This window comes from Phyllostomus hastatus, unplaced genomic scaffold, assembly GCF_019186645.2.
Source record: "Phyllostomus hastatus isolate PE091 unplaced genomic scaffold, TTU_PhHast_1.1 phas_contig_36, whole genome shotgun sequence".
NCBI lineage: Eukaryota > Metazoa > Chordata > Mammalia > Chiroptera > Phyllostomidae > Phyllostomus > Phyllostomus hastatus.
Window position 1 is genome coordinate 3,730,960 of NW_025333862.1, and position 21,207 is coordinate 3,752,166.

Consider the following 21,207-nt stretch of genomic DNA (forward strand, 5'->3'; position numbering starts at 1 on the left):
TCTTTAACTTCTTTTAAAAAGAGAAATGGATTTATATGTCTGTCTTTGTCCATTTTTCTCTTATTCCCGGGATCCCTCACAGCAGCTTCTTCCCTCTCCCCCAGAAGACTAACTCCAGGTCCCACTCTGTACCGCCCTACCTTTGTCACGGATTTCCATCCCCTGTTGTTCAACTGATATAAGAAGGAACTGGAAAACACCCTGTGTTTGGGGTCTGTGTTTCTTCCCTGGCAGTCTATACATAGAGAGAGATGAACCTTTGAACAGAGTAGACTAGGACCATTTTGCTCTAGAAACATCTGCCAGCCTTCTCCTTCAGCCCTTTTCTGTAATAAAGGTTCACTATTGTAAGCACTAAATTCCAGGAAGGATGGTTGTTGGTAATAGTGATTATGGCATGACTAATCCTCTTTAGAATAAACCTGTCTTGGGGCTCTGAGCTGGCACCAGGAAGCTGCACCATCTGAGGAAATCCATACCTAGAAGCACCCTCATTTTATCTCCAGTTGATAGAATATCATCCCATGGGCCCTAATAGAGGGTCGAAGGCAAGCACCCTATCTGGCATGGGGTGAGAGTGGTCAGGACTGATGTCAGGGGTCCAAGGTGAATCCAGGAAGAAGATAGAATGGTGTTTTGGTTTCCTCCTGTCCACTGCTCAGTGCTACTACCTGGCCTGTTCACCCATCCTATTTGTGTGTACACCCTAGCAAAGACTCAGGATGGAGTGGCGCTGGAAATCCAGCCACTCAACAGCCAGGAGGGGATCGACAATGAGGAAAAGGAGAAAAAAGTGGCCAAGCTACCCAAGAAGGAGAAGTCGGTGCTACAGGGGAAGCTGACACGCTTGGCTGTTCAGATTGGGAAAGCTGGTGAGTAAGGTGGAACCTTCTGGTTGTCGTGGTTATCAAGGCTGTCCCAGATTCCTTTCTCCACACCACCCAGGTCTGACGGAGGAAGCTCAGACTTCTTAGTGGCTAGTTCAGTCTAGGAAGCCAGTTCTGCCTCTGCCACCTGTTGGCCACTCCCTAGACTTTCAGAAAGAAGTGTTTTCCTGTATGTAAGAGTTAAAGGCCTTGAGGTCTCTTTCATCCAAACAAATGGGAAGTTAAGAACTTATATCACATGGGAAATTTACATTACCAAAAAAGGAGACCTTACCTATCACATGTATGGGCTTGTAAATTCCTTAAGGGCAGAGAAGGCTGCTATTTTTCGGAGGTAGTTCCCTAGCAGAGTAGTAGCATCAGTCCAGGCACAGAGCTGTAAATTCAAAATAAGGACTAGAGAGAAAAGGGAGACAGTGACTACAAATGCTGTTTTCAAAAGAGAGGTTATTAAAAGCACTGGTGTATCATGGGAGGAAGTGGCTTCTCCATCACTTGCTGCCACATCCTCTGTTGTCTACATTCTTTCAGTGGTGGTGTGGGGTGAGGGTTAGGAGGAGGGAACAAAAGGAAGATTGCTGAAGGCAGCAGACATATCCATCTAGATACATTCTTGTGCCACTATTTAATTATTGGGTTGGCAAAAAAGTTCTTTTGTTTTTTTCTAAAAGTGGCTCTAGTAACGTTTACGACAAGTAAGCACTTTAACTTCATTCGAAACAATTTTGTTAGATTGTATTGTGACAGCTGTCATATCAGAGTGCATTTAAACACTTATCAAAATTGCTGAATTTTTATGTAGCCATTTTAATATTAAAGATGGAAGGAAATATGCAATATTTTTGGCATATTATGCTTTATTAATTCAAGAAAGGTAAAAAAGCACAACTGGAACACAAAGATTTCTGCAGCGTATGGAGAAGGTGCTGTGACTGATCGAATGTGCCAAAAGCGGTTTGGGAAGTTCTGTGCCAGAGATTCATCTGTGGACAGTGCTCCACGCTCCGGTAGTCAGTTGAAGTTGATAGCGATCAAATCAAGACATTAATTGAGGACAGGCAATGTTATACCATACAGGAGATAGCCGACACACTCAAAATATCCAAATCAATAAAGTTGGTAAAATGAAAAATATGTTTTTTATTTTACGGAAAAAATTATACAGGCTTCTTGGCTAACCCAATACTTCCTGGCTCCGCCCTTCTGTTCACTACAATCCTAGTCTAGCCCAGTACATCTCTGTATAGAGCTCACCAACTATAGAACTCTTGTTAAAGCACAGTGTCTGATTCAGGAGTTCTGGGGCAGGGCCTGAAAGCCTGCGCTTCTAACAAGCCCCAGGTGAGGCCAGAACCGCTGACCCACTAAGCACCCACTGAGTGGCTAGAATTTGTGCTATCCACTACCATAGCCCCTAACTATGTTTAGCTGTTTCTATTTAAAGTAAAATTAAATACAATTAAACATTCAGTTCTTCAGTTCACATTAGCCTTATTTTGAGTAGTCAATGATGACATGTGGCTAGTGGCTACCATACTAGACAGTGTAAATAGAGACCATGTTAAGCATCATAGGGAGTTGTTAAGACAATGTTTGTCTAGCCTATTCATTTGGTTTCTTTACCCAGCTAATTTTGATGACTGTGAAATCTTTTGAATATAAACTATACATGGATAAGATGAACTGCAGGTGTGGGATCAAGTTATTGAGCCTGGCACACAGGTTTGAAACATTAAATAGATCCCACCTAGTCCCTCCTATTGTCCTCCTAATCCTGTGTTGTTCTGTAAGAAGCACTAGCCTCCTGATGGTTTGTCTCCTCTGTTGTTTTATTTTACATTTTAAGCTAGCCCAGGACTAAGGTGAGGCAAATAAGGTGCCTTGTGCCACCCTCAGAGTGATGCTTCTTTCAGTTATGTACCCCAGGGACCTTGTTTGCCTCACCTTAGCCCTGAGCCTGGTGAAGCAAAGTGCAAACAAATCCTCTCTTATGATTCTCATTGGTCACCGCTCACCTTGCTCCTGAGAAAAGAGAAGACCCAAACCAGACTGTGGTTTAACCAGAGCTCTTCCCTGATATTGTGCCACAGATATAGGTACCTCTGCCCAGGTACTGATCCCAGGGCAATTGGAGCCCCTAGACCAGTTGTTTACAGACCTTGAGAAGATTCTTCCATTTACCTTAGTGTATAGGTTGACCAGCTGGCCCAGTTTGCTAGGGACTTTATTAATTTTACAACTGAAAGTTTTAAGGGGGGTTCTTTTCCTCCTGAGTTCTCCCACATGCCAGGAAACTGCTCAGTCTGCAAACCAGGATGGTTGATCCCCCTACCAGTGTGCCATACGAAAAACTTCTCTGTGCCTTCAGTTCCTCAGAAAAGGGGCTAATAATAACTACTCTTACAGGGTTCTTGCGAGGATTATTAACTAATTAGTTTTTGTAAAGTGCTTGCCTGGCCCAGGAAGCACTATATAAATATGTGCTATTATTGTTACCTTTTGTCTATGGAATGTCAGGAGAAAGGTTAAGAGGCACTATCCTGGGCATTTGTCTTGTAGGTGCTATGCTAACACCATAAGGCCATTGCTATGCATAAGCTGCAAGTTGCCTGGCATTCATTCACAGGCTTCTATAGGAGAAGTCCACATTGATAAACTACTAGGAAACAGGCAAATATGGTCATTGCATTGTGAACTATGGAAAGAGGATAGGTCTGAAATACAATCGTAGAATGCTATTGCAGAACACTAGACCAGCCAGCCCCCTTATTTTTGCATGAGGAAACAGGTCTGGAGAGGGTCAAAAATTAGTAAGTAGTCCAAAGCCACAAGTCAACTTAGTGCAGTGCTAAAACTAGAACCTGTGTCTTTTCCCCAACACTATCATGTGCAAGCAACAAAGAATGGGTAGGGGATATTAGCATGACTTCCTGGAGGTAGCGGTTTTAAAAATTGGTGGCAAAGGTGGCAACTTACACTGATCTGTCTCTGGCTGGGGACATAGGAGTGCCCTAGAACCAGGGTTCATGTGATTTGTTTCCTGTTCAGGCCTGATCATGTCTGCTATCACCGTTCTCATCCTGATTCTGTACTTTGTGATTGACAACTTCGTGATAAAGCGTAAACCATGGCTAGCTGAGTGCACCCCCATCTACATCCAGTACTTTGTCAAGTTCTTCATCATCGGTATCACTGTACTGGTGGTGGCTGTGCCAGAGGGGCTGCCACTGGCTGTCACCATTTCACTGGCCTACTCTGTGAAGGTAAGACTAGAACAATACTTTCTCCTCCTTTAGGACAGAGGTGGGATGGGGGAGTGCCATGAAGCTTTTAATGAAAGGACAGGCTGTCTATCCTCTGTGGACTCTGGATGGCACCTCATAAGAGCACAGATCCCTGGCCCTGTGGAAGGACCATTGTGATAGTTGCATCAGGGTTTAAATGACCCAGTAGAAGAATGTAAAGAGGATTCACAAGAATAGTATCCTGCATTTTTGTGTGGGACAAGAGATTGAAATGTGGAGAGAGGTTGGCTAGGAAATGGTCTTTGACCTATATTGGGGGAACTCAGTTGGTCCCCTCTCAAGTCTTTTGTTTTGTCCTCTATAGAAAATGATGAAAGACAATAACCTGGTACGGCACCTGGACGCTTGTGAGACAATGGGCAATGCCACAGCCATTTGCTCTGACAAGACAGGCACATTGACCATGAACCGCATGACTGTGGTACAAGCTTATATTGGAGATACCCATTACCATCAGCTCCCAAGTCCCGATGCCCTTGTGCCCACAGTCCTGGACCTTATTGTCAATGGCATTTCTATCAACAGTGCCTATACCTCCAAGATCCTGGTAAGCTCTTCCTTTACCTGGACACTTAGAATGGGCAGTTAGAGGGAACATTAATGCTCTCTGAGACAGTGCATCTTTTTTTGTTCATTCTGCTTGAACTGCCATCCCACATTACATTTCCCACTCTTAAGTGGACATGTTTAGGCTGAAACTAGGTAATAATCTAAGGGAGGGGTCTGGGGGGTGACAGTAGGAACCTATGGCTGTGAAACTACCCTCCAACTACCACATAAAGGCAGCTATCTCCAGGGAGAGAACTCATGCTGATAGCACCATTGGGCTTATTAGGAGTAAAAAAGAACTCACTTTCCAGAAACTGGAGAGGTTATTAGAATAAGATCTGCTTAGGGTGAGACACCAGCACCAATCCCAGGGCAAACTAAAAACCCTGAAAGCCCTGGATGGCTCAGGGACCACCATTGACCACTGTCTGCCTACCCTGAAAAAAAACAAATGCCATCCTCCCTGTGCATCCCCACCCCAGGCTCTGTGTATGTATGTGAGAGTTTTAAGGGGAATTCTTTCCTTCCGGAGTTCGCTCCCTACCTAGGAAAAGCATCTTATTCAATATTGTCTTGTCTGTTTTTCTCTCAGCCTCCAGAGAAGGAGGGAGGCCTGCCACGGCAGGTGGGCAACAAGACAGAGTGTGCCCTGTTGGGCTTTGTCACAGACCTGAAGCAGGACTACCATGCAGTGCGCAGTGAGGTGCCGGAGGAGAAGCTCTATAAGGTGTACACCTTCAACTCGGTGCGCAAGTCCATGAGCACAGTCATCCAGAAGCCCAGTGGTGGCTACCGCATGTACAGCAAGGGCGCCTCTGAGATCATTTTGCGCAAGTGAGCACTCCTTCCACCCTCCTTCCCTTCAAGATCCTCCCTCTGGAAAGTCTAGATCATACGCTCTATGCTGGACTCACTGATGCACGAGCCTCCTGGTATCTGAGTGTTTACTTAGGCCAAGCATTGCTTTTAAGTGCATTAGGTGGCTCATTTTATTTAACTCTCAGAGTTCAGTGAGATAGATGCTATTACCACCTCTTTTTTTACAAATGATTTAAAAAGAATACAGTGAGTTAAGTAACTTGCTCAAGGTGATACAGCTAATAGTGGCACAGCCAGAATTCAGACCTATGCCATGCAAACTCCCACTTCCTAATCTGAAAACAGATAGTAACACCCACCCATCCCACAGGGTTACCATAATTAAATGAGTCAATGTATGCAAACACCTTGTACATAGCAAGTACTAGAAATATGAGTTCTCTGTTCCCTTTTCCTTCTTATTCTCAATTCTAATCACAGGGAAGTTGCATAACGTAATCAAAGTGGCTAGACTACCCATGGGTCATTAACAGTTCTACATGGGTAGAACTGTAACAGATCTGTATGTGTATAGGACCAGTAACTGAATTAACCAGTACCTCAGCTTGGCTCTAGCCATCTTCTATCAATAAATACATTCTTGTTGAGCACACCCTATCCACTAAGCACTATGCCAGATACTGGGGACACAATCTACCTACCTGCCACTTGACCTTGGAAAATTGGACCCAGCAGGGTGATGGCTAGAGATTTCTGGCCATGGAACAGTATCTTTAGAAGTAGTGCAGAGCTGCTGGAATGTCTAGAAAAGTCTGTAGGGGGTGGAAGGGAATGCTGCTTTCTGACTGTGCACCTCCCCAGGTGTAATCGAATCCTGGACAAGGAAGGAGAAGCAGTACCATTCAAGAATAAGGACCGAGATGAGATGGTGCACACTGTCATTGAGCCCATGGCCTGTGAGGGACTCCGGACTATCTGCTTAGCTTATCGTGATTTCAATGATGTAGAGCCCCTGTGGGACAATGAGAATGAAATCCTCACTGAACTGACCTGTATCGCAGTGGTGGGCATTGAGGACCCTGTGCGCCCAGAGGTGAGGCTTTGGCTTGGAGAAAGGGTAAGAACACATCAATGGAAGTCTTCCAGCAGCCCCTGACCCACATGCAGGCCCAGTAGGACCTATTAGGAAACTACCAGGAGTCATGGGAACCAGGATATTGGTTCTCCTTCTAGTTGTGACCCACACAAGTTACCTAACTGCTTCTCACAAGGATAGCTGTTTCTGTGCTTCCAGCTTCACAGAACTGCTGCAGATTGCTGCACTGATAGAAGGTACCATTCCCACATTAATGCTGTGTGCAGTGAGAAGCATACATTCCACTGGGCTTATCATCTGGTTCTTAAGAATAGTCAGGAGGCTGACGTAATCATGGCACCAGCTTTGCTTCTAGCTGCCTCCTTTCAATTAACACATTTTTGTGGATTCCCCCACCCCCAGAATAGCCAAACACTCTTCTGGACACTAGAGCCTTAAAAAAGTCCCTGCTTCTAAGAAGTTCAAACAGATGGACTGTTAACTGTCAAGGCCCAAAAGCAAGAAAGGGTGTCAAGTGTTTGGGGAAACTACAGAGAACTGATATGGTTGAAACGTGGGCCAAGGAGGTGGAGACTGGTAAAAACTTCTGTTAGAAAAGAAGGCAGTGGCCAAATCTCAAAAGTTCATATGCGTCCTGCTAAGGAGTCTAGACTATAAGTAGCAAAGTAAGTTTCACACCTGGCTCCTGAAGCCCATTTCCCCTTCAACTCAGGCTACAATGAGGCAAATTCCAATGTGACTGTTATGGGTATGACAGAAGTGAGGTGGCACCGAGCAATGTAAAAATGACCTGTACCCCATGGCACTCTGCTAGGGTGCCTCTCCCACAACAAGGGCACCACTGACCAGGTGCTACTTACCAGTGTCACCACCCCAGCTCCTCCTCTCCTCTTGCCTCACCCTCCACAGGTACCAGAAGCTATCGCCAAATGCAAAAGAGCTGGCATTACTGTTAGAATGGTGACAGGAGACAACATCAACACAGCCCGGGCCATTGCCACCAAGTGTGGCATTGTGACACCTGGGGATGACTTCCTGTGCTTGGAAGGCAAAGAATTCAACCGACTCATCCGCAATGAGAAGGGCGAGGTGGGTCCTGGGTGAGAGGACCAGGGCCTCACTTGACAAAGGAAGGGCTGGGTCTAGTGTAAGTCATCTGAGACAAATGGGGAAAAGGGAGTGGTTTTTAAACTAAAATCTACTCATAGTGAAACGTCCCTTCCACCAATGCTGCTCAGGTGGTAAAACTGAGATCTTTCTTAGCATGATCTTCATTCACAAGCTAGCTTTTGAGACAGTGTCACTAACTTTTCACATCTTTCCGTTTTTGGTTTTTTTTTTTCAGTCATGGGATGGTTTTGTACTGACTTCCCTTGGCCTCGTTTCTCCTGTGTCACTGCCCTGTGACTAGAGGTGGCACAGGTTTGTAAGAGGATGTGGTCTACCTGTAGAGCAGACCAAAGCTTCCTGGTCTATCTAGAAATCAAACCTAAGACCTCAGAAGCATCACTTTATCACCTGAGCCAACAGCTAACCCTGGCTTACCTCCTGGCAAGGGTCTAAGAAATAGGGGATCAGCTCCCAGGTAGGGAACTGGGAGGAGAGAGAACACAAGCAGGGCCTGAATGGTCACCATCAGTGAATCTGCCCTTGAAGACTGAGTCAGCTGCTGCTTCTGCACTGGAGACCAGGCTCACACTCCCCCTGGACCATGGACTATCAGGTCTTCCGGCAGCTTGGAGTGTATGGAAAAGGAAGGTTTTCCTGGATGGCTGTTCTGAGCTTGACTGACCCGGGTATGGTCTGGTATTGGCAGGTAGAGCAAGAAAAGCTGGACAAGATTTGGCCTAAGCTTCGAGTCCTGGCGCGATCTTCCCCTACTGACAAGCATACACTGGTGAAAGGTGAGGTCAGCTCCTGATTAGGTGACTGTGGTAGAGGAAGACAGGCTGTGGCAGGGACAGATAAAAAATTTCAGCCAAAGCAACTTTCCTATCCTGAATAGGGGGGTTCTAGGAGAACTCTCTGGCTCATGGGGAGAATATGCAGTTGAGCAGACAGCTGAGACCCTGGGGAAGTTGTATAGTAAAGTCGTTTTTAAACATTATCATACAGGTTGGGGCAAAAATAGGTTTACAGTTATTCATATGGAAAACAATACAATAATTAATAAATAATAATACAAAAATAAACTGTTTTGTCTACTCACAATTGTGAACCTACTTTTGCTCCACCCTGTGTCTTGTTTGCCAGTGATACTATGAACTATACAGGGCAGGTTAAACTATTTTCATTTTGCAAATGAGGACATCTGAGGCTGAAAAGACAAGTGACATGTCCAAATTGCCCACCTGGTAAGTAGAAGTGGTATAGTTTAACCCCAGATCTCTGCCTTCGAGTCATTTGGTGCTTTTGTACCACATAATAGCTGTCTCAGGGCACCAGGCAGACTTTCTTTACTCAGAATACTACCCATAAAACAAGGCACTGCCCTTGGAGAATAGTACAGAACTTCCAGCATAGGGGGAAAGAAGGCAATAGGAAGGCAGGTGATGACAGGGATCAGGGAAGAAGACTGGGGTTTGCCAAATAGCCTCAAGTGGCATGTATGGACTGACTGATGTGTGTCTGTTTGTCCCAGGCATCATTGATAGCACTGTTGGGGAGCAGCGCCAGGTGGTGGCTGTCACTGGTGATGGCACAAATGATGGGCCGGCCCTGAAGAAAGCGGATGTCGGTTTTGCCATGGTAAGCCTCTCGGCACAGTGTCTCTGTCCGACTGGAAGCTGCCTTCTCCATCAGGAAGCCAGACTGGCTTCCTGAACCTTCACATCCCAAGTTGTACTCTTTTCTCTGACTCCATCTCTCCTACCTACCTAGTCAGTGCTAATGTGTATAAATGGGGAACCATCAAGTATGAAAAACAGACAGCACAGGCAGGGGAATCAGGAAGTATCATTACCCAGGAAAGCAAGACCAACTTAAATTTGCCCGTGAACATGGTAATGTTATCTACCTAGGCACACTGTAGGCAATTCATGTTCCATTGGGAATACGTACTCTGTGGCCAGCACTGTTCATCACTCTGCTTCTTATTTTCAAGGCTTGGAACATCAGAATCACTTGGAAAGTTCACTTAAAGTCACATATTCCAAGGTTCCACAGTTGGCTACCTTGATTCAGTGATGTCTGGGGTGGGTCCCAGAAATATTTGGGTCTTAACAGGCACACTTGTTGATTCTGATGTTCAGGGACATGTAGAAGCCCCCAGATTACAAAGTACATCTTTACCCTCAAGTAGTTTATGACTATAAGCCTCCCCAATATATTGAACTGTTCGTGATTTTTAAGCAGTGGAGATTCAAGAAGTAATCTGTCTTTAGGGTGCTCTGTTTAACAACCAAAAAAAAAAAAAAACCAACCAGTGTTTATGCTAGGAAATTTCAAGAATATAGAAAAGTAGAAAGAAGTTTAATCAATCCATATGTACCTGTCACCCAGCATCAGCTATCAACATTTGGCTACTCTCGTTTCACTGCCCCTTCACTCCCTCCGCCCCCCACCACTGCTGCATTTCCTCCATCTCAGGCTGAATTATTCTGAAACAAATCATGTCACTTCATCCAAAAAAAATGTCAGTATGTGTCTCAGAAAGTTAAATATGTATCAATAAAATATATTTAAAAGAATTTTCATACTTCATGTCATAAAAAATTGCTTCCTTAGTATCATCAAACATCGAATCAGTTCACATATCCTCAGTTGCTTCGTAAATGTGGTTTTTAATAATTTGTCCAAATAAGATCCATACAGTACAACTATTTAATATGTTTCTTAAATATCTTTATCTACAGCAGTAATTCTTAAAGTATACTCTTCCTTCCAGCTATACTTGGAAACCTATAGAAATACAGACTCTTGGGCCCCACCTCAGATCTGGTGAATCAGAAAGCTTAGAGTTGGGCCCAGCAGTCTGTTTCAATAGGACCTCTGTGATTCTGATATGTTTGAGAACCTCTGATCCCATAGGGTCCCTGTGTTGAGTCCCCAAGACCACCCTTGACATTTGTGGGCTCACTAGAAGGACTCATGGGATCCATAGAGTATAGGTGTACTCATGGCTAAAGTTGAGTACATTGGTACAGTAAGGGTATAATAAGGGGGAAATTTACCGGCACAGCTTGGAGGGATCCACATGCAGGCCTCTTTATGTTCTCTCCCATGGTAAGGGGTCACACAGAGCATGCTCTCCCCCAGCAACCAAAATGCGGCAACACAGCCCATCAGAGATTTGTTACCCAAGGTATTTACTGGGGTTGCCCATACAGGTCCTTCCTGCCTGGCACATACTGTGATTTTAGATTCCCAGAAGGAAAGCAGGTGTTCAGAAACCATATTGTTTGGGCACAGTCTAGGCACAGTGAACCACGAAAATTATATTTCAGTCAAGTTTTGACTGGGAGCATTCTGTGAACCAAGTTTCCAGATGCCAACCGAACAAACAGACCTTTCTAAGGATAGCAGTCTCAGGCCTGCTATGTTAACTGTTTTCTGCACAGTCCCCTCCCATCTTTTTTTCCTAGCTATTTAGTTTTGAAGGAACCAGATTGTTTGTCTACATAGACTACCTCACAGCATGGGTTTTGTTGATTATAGCTCTGTAGTGTACTTTAACATGTCCTTTTGTTCCTTGAATTTCCTATACACTAGTAATTAGTTGTACAAGCAATCAGCTTCTAGCTCTGTAGGGGCTACAAAATGATGTTCTGGTTTTTGTTTTTGTTTTGTTTTGTTTTACTTATTAACTTGAATATTCTCTAAAAAGAAATGTCCTCTCCCCTCATCAATTCTTTGGTTACTCTGCAGTTCAGTTTCTACATGAAAGGTCAGGTTAAATGCTTGATTCTTTTCCTTTATTCACCAGTTTTCAAAATATTGAGTTGAAAATTCAAAAGGTGACCGATGAATTTTAGATCCTCCAAAGGTGACCGATGAATTTTTTTCTAAATATTATTATGAACTCTGAATTTAAGCATATAAGATACGCTTCAATCCACTGCCCATATTATTGTTTTGATGTTCACATTGAGCCATAATGAGCCTCCTCAACCCTGCTGAGTTCTTTTTTTAAAACTATATTGATTGTGCTATTATCATTGTCCCATTTTTTTCTCCCCTTTATTCCCCTCCGCCCTGCACCTCCCCTCCCACCAACATTCTTCTTAGTTCATGTCCATGGGTCATACATATAAGTTCTTTGGCTTCTCCATTTCCAGTACTATTCTTAACCTCCCCCTGTCTATTTTCTACCTACCATTTATGTTATTCCTTGTACCTTTTCCCTCATCCTCTCCCCTCCCCGCTCCCAATGATAACCCTCCATGTGATCTCTGTATTTGTGATTCTGTTCCTATTCTAGTTGTTTGCTTAGTTTGTTTTTTGTTTTTGTCCTTTAGATTCAGTTGTTGATAGTCATGCTTTGTCATTTTACTATTCATAGTTTTGATGTTCTTTTTTCTTAGATTAAATCCCTTTAACCTTTCATATAATAAGGGCTTAGTGATTATGAACTTTTTTAACTTGACCTTATCTGAGAAGCACTATATCTGCCTTTCCATTCTAAATGATAGCTTTGCTGGATAGAGTCATCTTGAATGTAGGTCCTTGCCTTTCATGACTTGGACTACATCTTTCTAGCTCCTTCTGGCCTGTAAGGTTTCTTTTGAGAAATCAGCTGATAGTCTAATGGGCACTCCTTTATAGGTAACTCTCTCCTTTTGTCTTGCTGCTTTTAAGATTCTTTCCTTATCTTTCATCTTGGGTAATATAATTATGATGTGCCTTGGTGTGTGCTTCCTTGGGTCCAACTTCTTTGGGACTCTCTGAACTTCCTGGACTTCCTGGAAGTCTATTTCTTTTGCCAGATTGGGGAATTTCTCCTTCATTATTTGTTCAGATAAGTTTTACATTTCTTGCTCTTCCTCTTCTTCTTCTGGCACCCATGTGATTCACATGTTGGAACATTTGAAGTTGTCCCGGAGGTTGCTAAGCCTCTCCCCATTTTTTTGAATTTTTGTTTCTACATTATGTTCTGGTTGTATGTTTATTTCTTCTGCTCAGAATTGTTGATTTGAGTCCCAGTTTCTTTCCCTTCACTATTGGTTGTCTGTATATTTTTCTTCATTTCACTTTGCATAGCCTTCACTTTTTCCTCTATTGTTTGACCATACTAAACCATTTCTGTGAGCATCCTGATTACCAGTGTTTTTGAACTCTGCATCTGATAGGTTGGCTATCTCTTCATCACTTAGTTCTTTTTCTGGAGTTTTGATCTGTTCTCTTATTTGGGCCATTTTTCTTTGTCTCAGCACACCTGTTACATAATAAGGGGTAGAGGCTTAGGTGTTCACCAGGACAGGAAAACCAAGGTTGATGCACTGTGGCACTTTATGCGAGGAGGAGTCCAGCCGGCTTTCAGTCACTTCCCCCCTACCTACAAGCAAATTGGGCCTTTCTGATGCTGATTCCTAGGTGGGTGGTTTTGTGTACATTCTAGGACCTTGTGAGTCTCTCCAATGAACTCTATTGTGAGGCTGGGAGTTTCTCCTGCCACTGCAACCCATACAGGTTTTTACAATCAGAGGTTTTAAGGCTTTATTTCCCCACATTGGAACCCTGAGTTGTGCAGTCTGTCTCGCTCCCCAGTTGTTCCTGTCAGTTTATCTGCACACGAATATGGGACCACCGGCCAGCAGCCTTGCCCGTCCCGCTCCTCCACCTTGCGGTGCATCCTGCCTACTCGGCTGTCTGTCTCTGCCCTTCCTATGGGTCTGAATGAATGTTTCTTTTTTAACTCCTTGGTTGTCGGACTTCCATACAGTTTGATTTTCTGGCAGTGCTGGTACTTTTTGTTTTTAAATTTGTTGTTGTCCTTTTTTTGGTTGTACAAGGAGGCAAAGTTTACCTACCTACACCTCCATCTTGGCTGGACCAGAGCCCTGCTAAATTCATTTGATACAAACTCAGCTGTCTCTAATAAGCTTCCTTGGTTTCTTATATGATAAGTTATTCCAGAATCATCATGTATATTTCTTGACCTAGACCTGGAATCATCCATTTCTCAAAGGAGTCTTGGTTCATTTTTGTGAGAAATGGTATTTAGAGATCACAATCTGAATATTGGGATGATCCATTCTACTGAGTAAATCATTGTTCCTAGACCTTATCACTGGTCAAAGCTAGGAAATATGTCTCACATGTTTCTTTTGTGTTTCTGTGTTTTAAAATAAAATACTTTGCCCTGACCAGTGTGGCTCATTTGGTTGGGCATCATCCTGTAAAGTGAAAGGTTGCCAGTTCAACTCCCAATCAGGGCACATGTCTTGGTTGTGGGTTTGGTCCCCAGTCGGGGTGCATGCAGGAGACAGCTGATCAGAGTTTCTCTCTCACATGGATGTTTCTCTCCCTCTCTTTCTTCCTCCCTTCCTCTCTCTCAAAAAAAAAAAACCTGAATAAACCTTTAAAAATAAAATAAAATTCTTCATGAATTCATATTGGTATTTGCAATTCAAATTTAGAGTTCTAGAACTTTAACTTCCTAATTTTAACTTCCCTGATTTAATATTTATATCTCTTAAGCTGAAAATTTTTATTCCTAAGGACATTAACATAATTATTTGCTTCATTTGCTAAAACATATATAATAGTCTCAAAAGAGCAACAATAATACTATTATTCTACTAAAAACAGTTAAAAGGTTTTTTTGTAGTTTTGCCCCACAGGTATATTCTACTAAGGATGTGCCATCAACTTACTGTGTTTTTAAAAAGTCATTTGGGACTTTTCTTTGTGTGTTTGTGCTACCAACTGGTTACACCAGTTCACTTATGTCATGTTGCTTTCCAATTTAGAGATTGCTTTTTAAACTCAATTTTTTTATACTTGTATAAAGTAGTTATATAGCTCTAAAGCCAAATATAGATAACAAGATTCATTCATAGAAATCTAGCTTCTATTCCTATCACCTCCACTCTGTTGCCTCCCTTATAACCCCACAGGTAACTTAGTTCTTTACTTTTTGGTTTACCCTTCTGTTTGCTCCTATAAAATAAATTAAATAAGTAATATATTTATATCTCACCTCTTAGATAAGTGATACTTATCTATAGTCTGTCTATTCTTATCTATACACATACTACGCACTCTTTTTTCCATCTTGTTTTCTTCACTTTACATAACTTGGAGATTATTTCATGGTAGTAGTGTACAGAGATATTCTCCTTTCTTTTCCTCCTTTTTTTACAGTGCACAATACAGCATATTTGAATGTATTGGAGAACTTTTTGATGGGGCAACTGAATCATATAGTCTAACAAATATTTAGTGCTATCTGGATAGGAAAGTAGTACTACGAGGTAAAGAGAAACAGTACTATACTAATGCAAGCCAAATTAACAAATAAGCTCCCTCGTGGGTTACAGAAGCCCAAGACATGGAATAGAAATATGGGCTGAGGATGTTAGGGACAGCTTTGCAAAGCGAGTAGAGCTTAATTGAATAGAACATTACGGATAGGTAGGATTTAAGTAGATGGTAAACAGGATGTTCCAGACTTGGGGAAATGGTGTTAGTAGAAATCTAGGCTCTAAAAGTGAATGAGAGATTCTGGGAATTGTGAATAAACCAATGGGTATTGAGCAGAAAGCTATATGAGAGCAGGTTGGAAAATGAATCCAGGTACACTTATTGAGGGCTCTGACTGCCGGACCAGCAAGTTCACTGTTTCCAAAGCACGGATTTCAACCCCTGACATGTGTATTCAGAATCCTTCAGTAGTTTCCCAGTGGCAAGATTTTGGACAAGGATCATACTTCCGAGATGTGCCACCAGGCTACTTCTCCTACTTAAAGTTGGGGGAAACGAGGACTTAAATGAGATACTGGCAGTGGCAAACAAAGTTTTAAAATTTGGAGGTAGAATCCCTGGCTGGTATAGCTCAGTGGATTGAGTGCGGGCTATGAACCAAAGTGTCGCAGGTTCGATTCCCAGTCAGGGCACATCCCTGGGTTGCAGGCTATGACCCCCAGCAACCCCACATTGGTGTTTCTCTCTCTCTCTCTCTCTCTAAAAATAAATAAAATTAAATCTTAAAAAAAATTTTGGAGGTAGAATAGATAGGACTTATTCCCTATCTTTTAATTTGTTTCTAAGGTTGTAATATAGGAGGGAAGAGAGAAAGGAGTATCAAACATAACTGTAATTTGCAGTCTGGGTTCAAGGGTAAGGTGGTAGCATGAAGCCACAGCCCTCTTTTCTGTAAAATGACAAGGATACATTTTCCCTTCATTTTCTTTGGGAAAGAAAATAACTTAAAATACATGGTTTAGTCTTCAGTATTTGTGTGGTTAGTGAGCCCTCTAGTGTTCAACCTAGTTTGGAAGCTTCTTGGAGGTCAACAGATGGCATCTCAGTTCAGAATGCTGGGAAACTCTACTTTATCCAGTTCCTGTTTCCTTCCCCTTCCTACCTCAGGGTATTGCAGGCACAGATGTGGCCAAGGAGGCATCAGACATCATCCTAACAGATGACAACTTTACCAGCATTGTGAAGGCAGTGATGTGGGGACGAAATGTCTATGACAGCATCTCCAAGTTCCTGCAATTCCAGCTCACGGTCAATGTGGTGGCAGTGATCGTGGCCTTCACCGGAGCCTGCATCACTCAGGTGAAGGGATTGTGCATGGAGAGGGGCTGAAATGGAAGAGATAAGGCAAGGGCTAAGAAATGTGGAGAATGGGCAATAGTATGTCTACTGAGGAGTAAGGACAGTTTCCCAGTGCTCTTGGGGCAGGAGTTAGCTCTACTAGATCCACTCTCTTTATACGTTTAATTTAGCACTGATATCTCCGCCACTGTGATGAGCACTTCACATGTATTACCTCTGTTCCTCAAAAACAACCTTGCAGCATATGTATTATCCTCATTTTACAAGTGAGGAACCCAAGGTTCAAAGAAGTTAAGTATCTTTCTCAAGGTCACTCAGCTAATAAGTGGCCAGTACCAAAATCTAGATGGATAACAGAAACTATGCCATCTTGAGGACAAGGGTGAGGCTGATGAGTGAGGTGAGGTGGTTTCCAAGGAAAGCTGAAAAGACGGGTTCTTCTTCCCACCAGGACTCCCCATTGAAAGCTGTGCAGATGCTGTGGGTTAATCTAATCATGGACACGTTTGCCTCATTGGCCTTGGCCACAGAGCCTCCCACAGAGTCTCTATTAAAGCGTCGTCCCTATGGCCGAAATAAGCCTCTGATCTCACGGACTATGATGAAGAACATCTTGGGCCATGCAGTCTATCAGCTCACAGTCATCTTTTTCCTTGTCTTTGCCGGTGAGCTGAGGGTGGGGATTGGGTCAGGTGGTGGCTGGGGTGCTGAATGGTGATGGGACAGAGAATGGCCAAAGGACAGAAGGCAGGAAGGGAGCAAGCTAAGCTCAAGACTAGTAGGAACAGCAGCTTCACTCCCTGACTATGCCCTCTATTCTCACTGCAGGGCCTGCTATGCTAGGTTATGTACTTCTGTTAAGAATTTCAGTTCTTATTGATTATAAAATGAAAGCTGGGGTGATGTAATAGTGACACTGAGATTCAAACCTATGTCTGCCTGACTCTGATGCACGTAGTTTTACCACCATGCTGCACTACAGGAAAGCACATAGCAATGGAGCAAACTGAGAGGGTCAGATATGTTGAGCTCGGGGCTAACATTTAAAATATTTAATAATTAGCATAGCTCAGGTACTGACCAATTTGAATGGACACCAACCATCAGCGGCCAGTGTGGCCACAACAATGTGTTCTGACTCAACTTGAGTGCTCCTTGAGATCACACTTACCTTCCGGTGCTTCCCCTTTCTCCACCAGGTGAGAAATTCTTTGACATTGATAGTGGGAGGAATGCACCTCTACATTCCCCACCCAGCCAGCACTACACCATTATTTTCAACACTTTTGTGCTGATGCAGCTCTTCAATGAAATCAACTCACGCAAGATCCACGGAGAGAGGAATGTCTTTTCAGGCATCTTACGCAACCTCATCTTTTGTTGTGTGGTTTTGGGCACATTCATCAGCCAGGTGAGATTCTAGCTTGAGCTGGGGTAGGAAGTCTGGTGTGATACAGGTCAGAAACTGGCAGCCAGGGTTTCCTAAGTACCTAGGAAAAGGAGTGAGGAAGTCATGGGGAATCGGGCAGTGGAACTTCTGGGTCAAGTGCTCCAGTACAAGGCACATGTCAGTAGCGAATAAAATGAGACTTGTGGAATCCTCTCATTATCTTTCTAAACACAGAAACCTCTCAAAGTGACCACGAGGAGGGTCACTGTCTTCAGTCCCCTTTCCACACCTCCTGTGAGCAGGCATTACGTGTGCACGCACGTGCTATATGGTCTGTCTTGGGAGAAAATGCTGTGCAGTTCTGAGAGAAAGAGAAGAGATGGGAGGGTCCACATGTGCTTGACAGATGAACCTGGCTTGGGCTCCATAGGGACTGGGGTCAAGAGAGTCGCTGCCCTGGTGGTAAGAGGATTGGGCCCTTCTTTCCTGCCCTGGTCAGAGGTACACTTAAACCTGTGTAGATACAAGAGATTGTGAGCTCACCCTATAACAAATGAGCTCCTGCCTCACCCCTCAGCTGATATCCCTCTTATTGCCCCCATCCTCAGTTCCTCTTCTCCATCACTGTGCCTAATCTTTGTCCCCACTGGCTTTATTCACAAGAAGCCTCTAGCTCCCCCTGCTCCTCCAGCTCTTACATTAATACACTGATTTTCATAGTAACTGTCTGTCTCCCTGTCAGAGTGCTTAAAGACTGTTTGTGTCTGTCTCCCCTTTTCTCCTTCCGGATTTTTTCTTTCTCCTTTCCCAACAAGCACGTCAGGACTTAGACCACAAGGATCCTTGGGTAAGGGGTTATGTGGCTCTGATGGCCTTGGCTGGAGGGCTACCTACCTATTACTCACCTTTCTAACAGCAGGCTACCCCTTCTCTGTTCTAGATTTTCATCGTGGAATTTGGGGGTAAACCCTTCAGTTGTACGAGGCTCACCGTGTCCCAGTGGTTTTGGTGTCTCTTCATTGGTATTGGAGAACTGCTGTGGGGCCAGGTGAGTAACCACTCTGGGGGAAGGTGTGGCCCACCCTCCACCTGCATTCGCACTGCCTGCAGACCTCTTCTCCTTTCCTCCCCACCCCTCAGGTTTTTAAGAGTTTTCCATCATGTAGGATCCCGGGGTAGAATGATCAAAGCCCACCATTTTAGAGGCTTCAGATTTCTTCTCTAATCAGGCCTGGAAGCAAGCAAATCCCTTAGCTTCTCTGAGATGGGAATGGAAATTTTCAATGAAATTTTGCTTAAAATAATAATATAATAATATAATAATAATAATAAAATAAAGATCTTAGAGGTAGAAGAGTTTACAAAGTGTATGGTATGTCTTCATTCTAAAGAAACTGCATTCTGGGCCCTGGCTACTCTGCTGATACAGCTGAGGACTTCCCTGCCTCTTCTGTTTCTCACCACGGCCTTCCCTGGGTTGAATGCCTGACTCTCACCTAAATCCAGGGTCACAAGATCTCTAGAAAAGCAGTATAGCACATGGCTCAGAGCATGGGTGTTGGATTGCCTGCCTGAGTTTGAATTCCAGCTCTCCTTTTTACAAGGTGAACTTCAAACAAGTTTCTTAACCACTCTGTGCCTTAGTCTCCTCAACTTAGGATAACTGGGTCATTATTAATTGTTGTCAATCAGCAAATCAGTTACTGTACAGAAATGACTTAGAACAATATCTGCTACCAGTAAGTACTCAAATAAATGTTAGCTGTTAATATTATAGTAATATCCCAGGTCTGGTAAGAGTTTCACTCCTTTCCCAGTACCACTTTGCAAGTCCCCTGCTTTGCTCTAAGTGACCCTGAAGGTTCCTCCCCAGGGCTACAGACATTCCCCCAGAGACCTGCTAGTTGTTTCTTTTGTACCTCCCTAATTAAGTACTGTCCCACTTACTAACCCAAGTCCCTCCCCCCTGTTCTGCTTGCTGAAGTTTGTTTACCAGTGGGTCCCTAAACCAGCTTACCGTAGGGTGATGCTTGGTTGTTTCATCTACTGTTTGAAACTCTCCTCTGAGTCTAGTCTCACATGTGACTATGTAGCCTTGATGAGAAGTGACAGACAGCCTTCCTTCTATATCACAGTAGCTCCTTCCAACACGTGAAAGCACAACTTTGACATTCTTCCTATTTCAAAACACTTGGGTCCATGTTGGACCACCCGCACAGCCCCTTTCCCATCTGAGCCCTGTCTGCTCCTCCTTGTGTGTAAAGCAGAGCTGATTAACAAGTGATGAGCTCACCGAGTAATTTATTTTGAATTGCAAGCCTACCCTACTGCTCCATGGCTTCTGGTAATACTCATATGTCCTTTCTCCCATGGCCTGTCCCACTTACTTCCTCACCACAAGCCCAAAAAGACTTTTAATATCCTTTCAATACAGTTTTATAACACAGGAATTGCCTTGCATGTAGTAACTAAAAAGAGGCTCATTCTTTTCCAACACTGTTTCTTCCCCTTACTCAAACACATGTAATGTGACCATCCTATCCCCAGATGTGCTTTCCCCCTCAACCTTGTCTCTACCCCTTCCTACTATGTACCATGCATCAGAGTTCTTCTCTGAAAGGACATATGGCAAAATGGGAAGGAAGAGAATGAAGCATAACTAGGCAGATGACTGGTTGAATACTAGAATACAAGTCCTCTTTGGATGTCCATACATACAGAAAACCTTCTTGGGGTCCTGGCCCTTGGTGAATGATGCTTGAATGAACTCCTGCTTCTCCCGCTATTCCTCCAGTGGGATGGGTCACAGGCCAAAGATCCTGACCCATGTAAGTTGAATGACAGCTCTTCTCACCCTCATTCTGGTGTTTCCCTTTTGTTGTACCTGTTCTCAGATAATCTCCACAATACCTACCCAATCCCTGAAGTTCCTGAAGGAGGCTGGGCATGGCATTACCAAAGAGGAGATCACCAAGGATGCAGAAGGGCTAGACGAGATTGACCATGCAGAGATGGAGCTACGCCGAGGCCAGATCCTCTGGTTCCGGGGCCTGAACCGTATCCAGACTCAGGTACTCAGATAGTAGCCCAGCCTTATTGTGGGAGAAGAAATCTCCCCATTTTGGGAAGTTTGGGGAGGGCAGCAGCTCTTGGTGGCCAACATCTCTTCCCTCCAAGGCCTGCTACTAATGGGCAGCCCCAGTTCCCTAGCTTGAGGACATACGGGGCAGAGGCAGTTGCGTGAGCCCCTCTGAGAGGAGCATAGTTATAGGGTCTAGAGCATAGTCGTTTAGCTTTGGGTTGGTACTAAAGCCCATTGCAAGCTCCCTGCATGAGGTGTCTTATAAGCACTAGACCTAACCCAGAGTAGGAAAAGTTCAGAGTCTTTCCCTACCCTCCAGAAAGAAGGAGTTAGATAATATCACTATGCCAGTTGCC

At 43.8% G+C, this 21,207-nt stretch overlaps 1 protein-coding gene across 5 annotated transcripts in view; it reads left to right on the forward strand.

Annotated features, from left to right (window-relative positions):
* Positions 1-21,207, forward strand: part of ATP2B4 (ATPase plasma membrane Ca2+ transporting 4) — a 100,243-nt gene that overhangs the window by 66,324 nt on the left and 12,712 nt on the right. For all 5 annotated transcript variants that reach the window (XM_045841324.1, XM_045841322.1, XM_045841320.1 and 2 more), the window contains 13 exons: positions 711-872; positions 3,936-4,150; positions 4,497-4,739; positions 5,334-5,575; positions 6,422-6,653; positions 7,566-7,745; positions 8,473-8,560; positions 9,298-9,404; positions 16,188-16,379; positions 16,831-17,044; positions 17,579-17,790; positions 18,710-18,817; positions 20,664-20,840. In XM_045841324.1, coding sequence (XP_045697280.1) covers positions 711-872; positions 3,936-4,150; positions 4,497-4,739; positions 5,334-5,575; positions 6,422-6,653; positions 7,566-7,745; positions 8,473-8,560; positions 9,298-9,404; positions 16,188-16,379; positions 16,831-17,044; positions 17,579-17,790; positions 18,710-18,817; positions 20,664-20,840 — 2,372 coding nt within the window. The remainder of the gene's footprint in view (positions 1-710; positions 873-3,935; positions 4,151-4,496; positions 4,740-5,333; positions 5,576-6,421; positions 6,654-7,565; positions 7,746-8,472; positions 8,561-9,297; positions 9,405-16,187; positions 16,380-16,830; positions 17,045-17,578; positions 17,791-18,709; positions 18,818-20,663; positions 20,841-21,207) is intronic.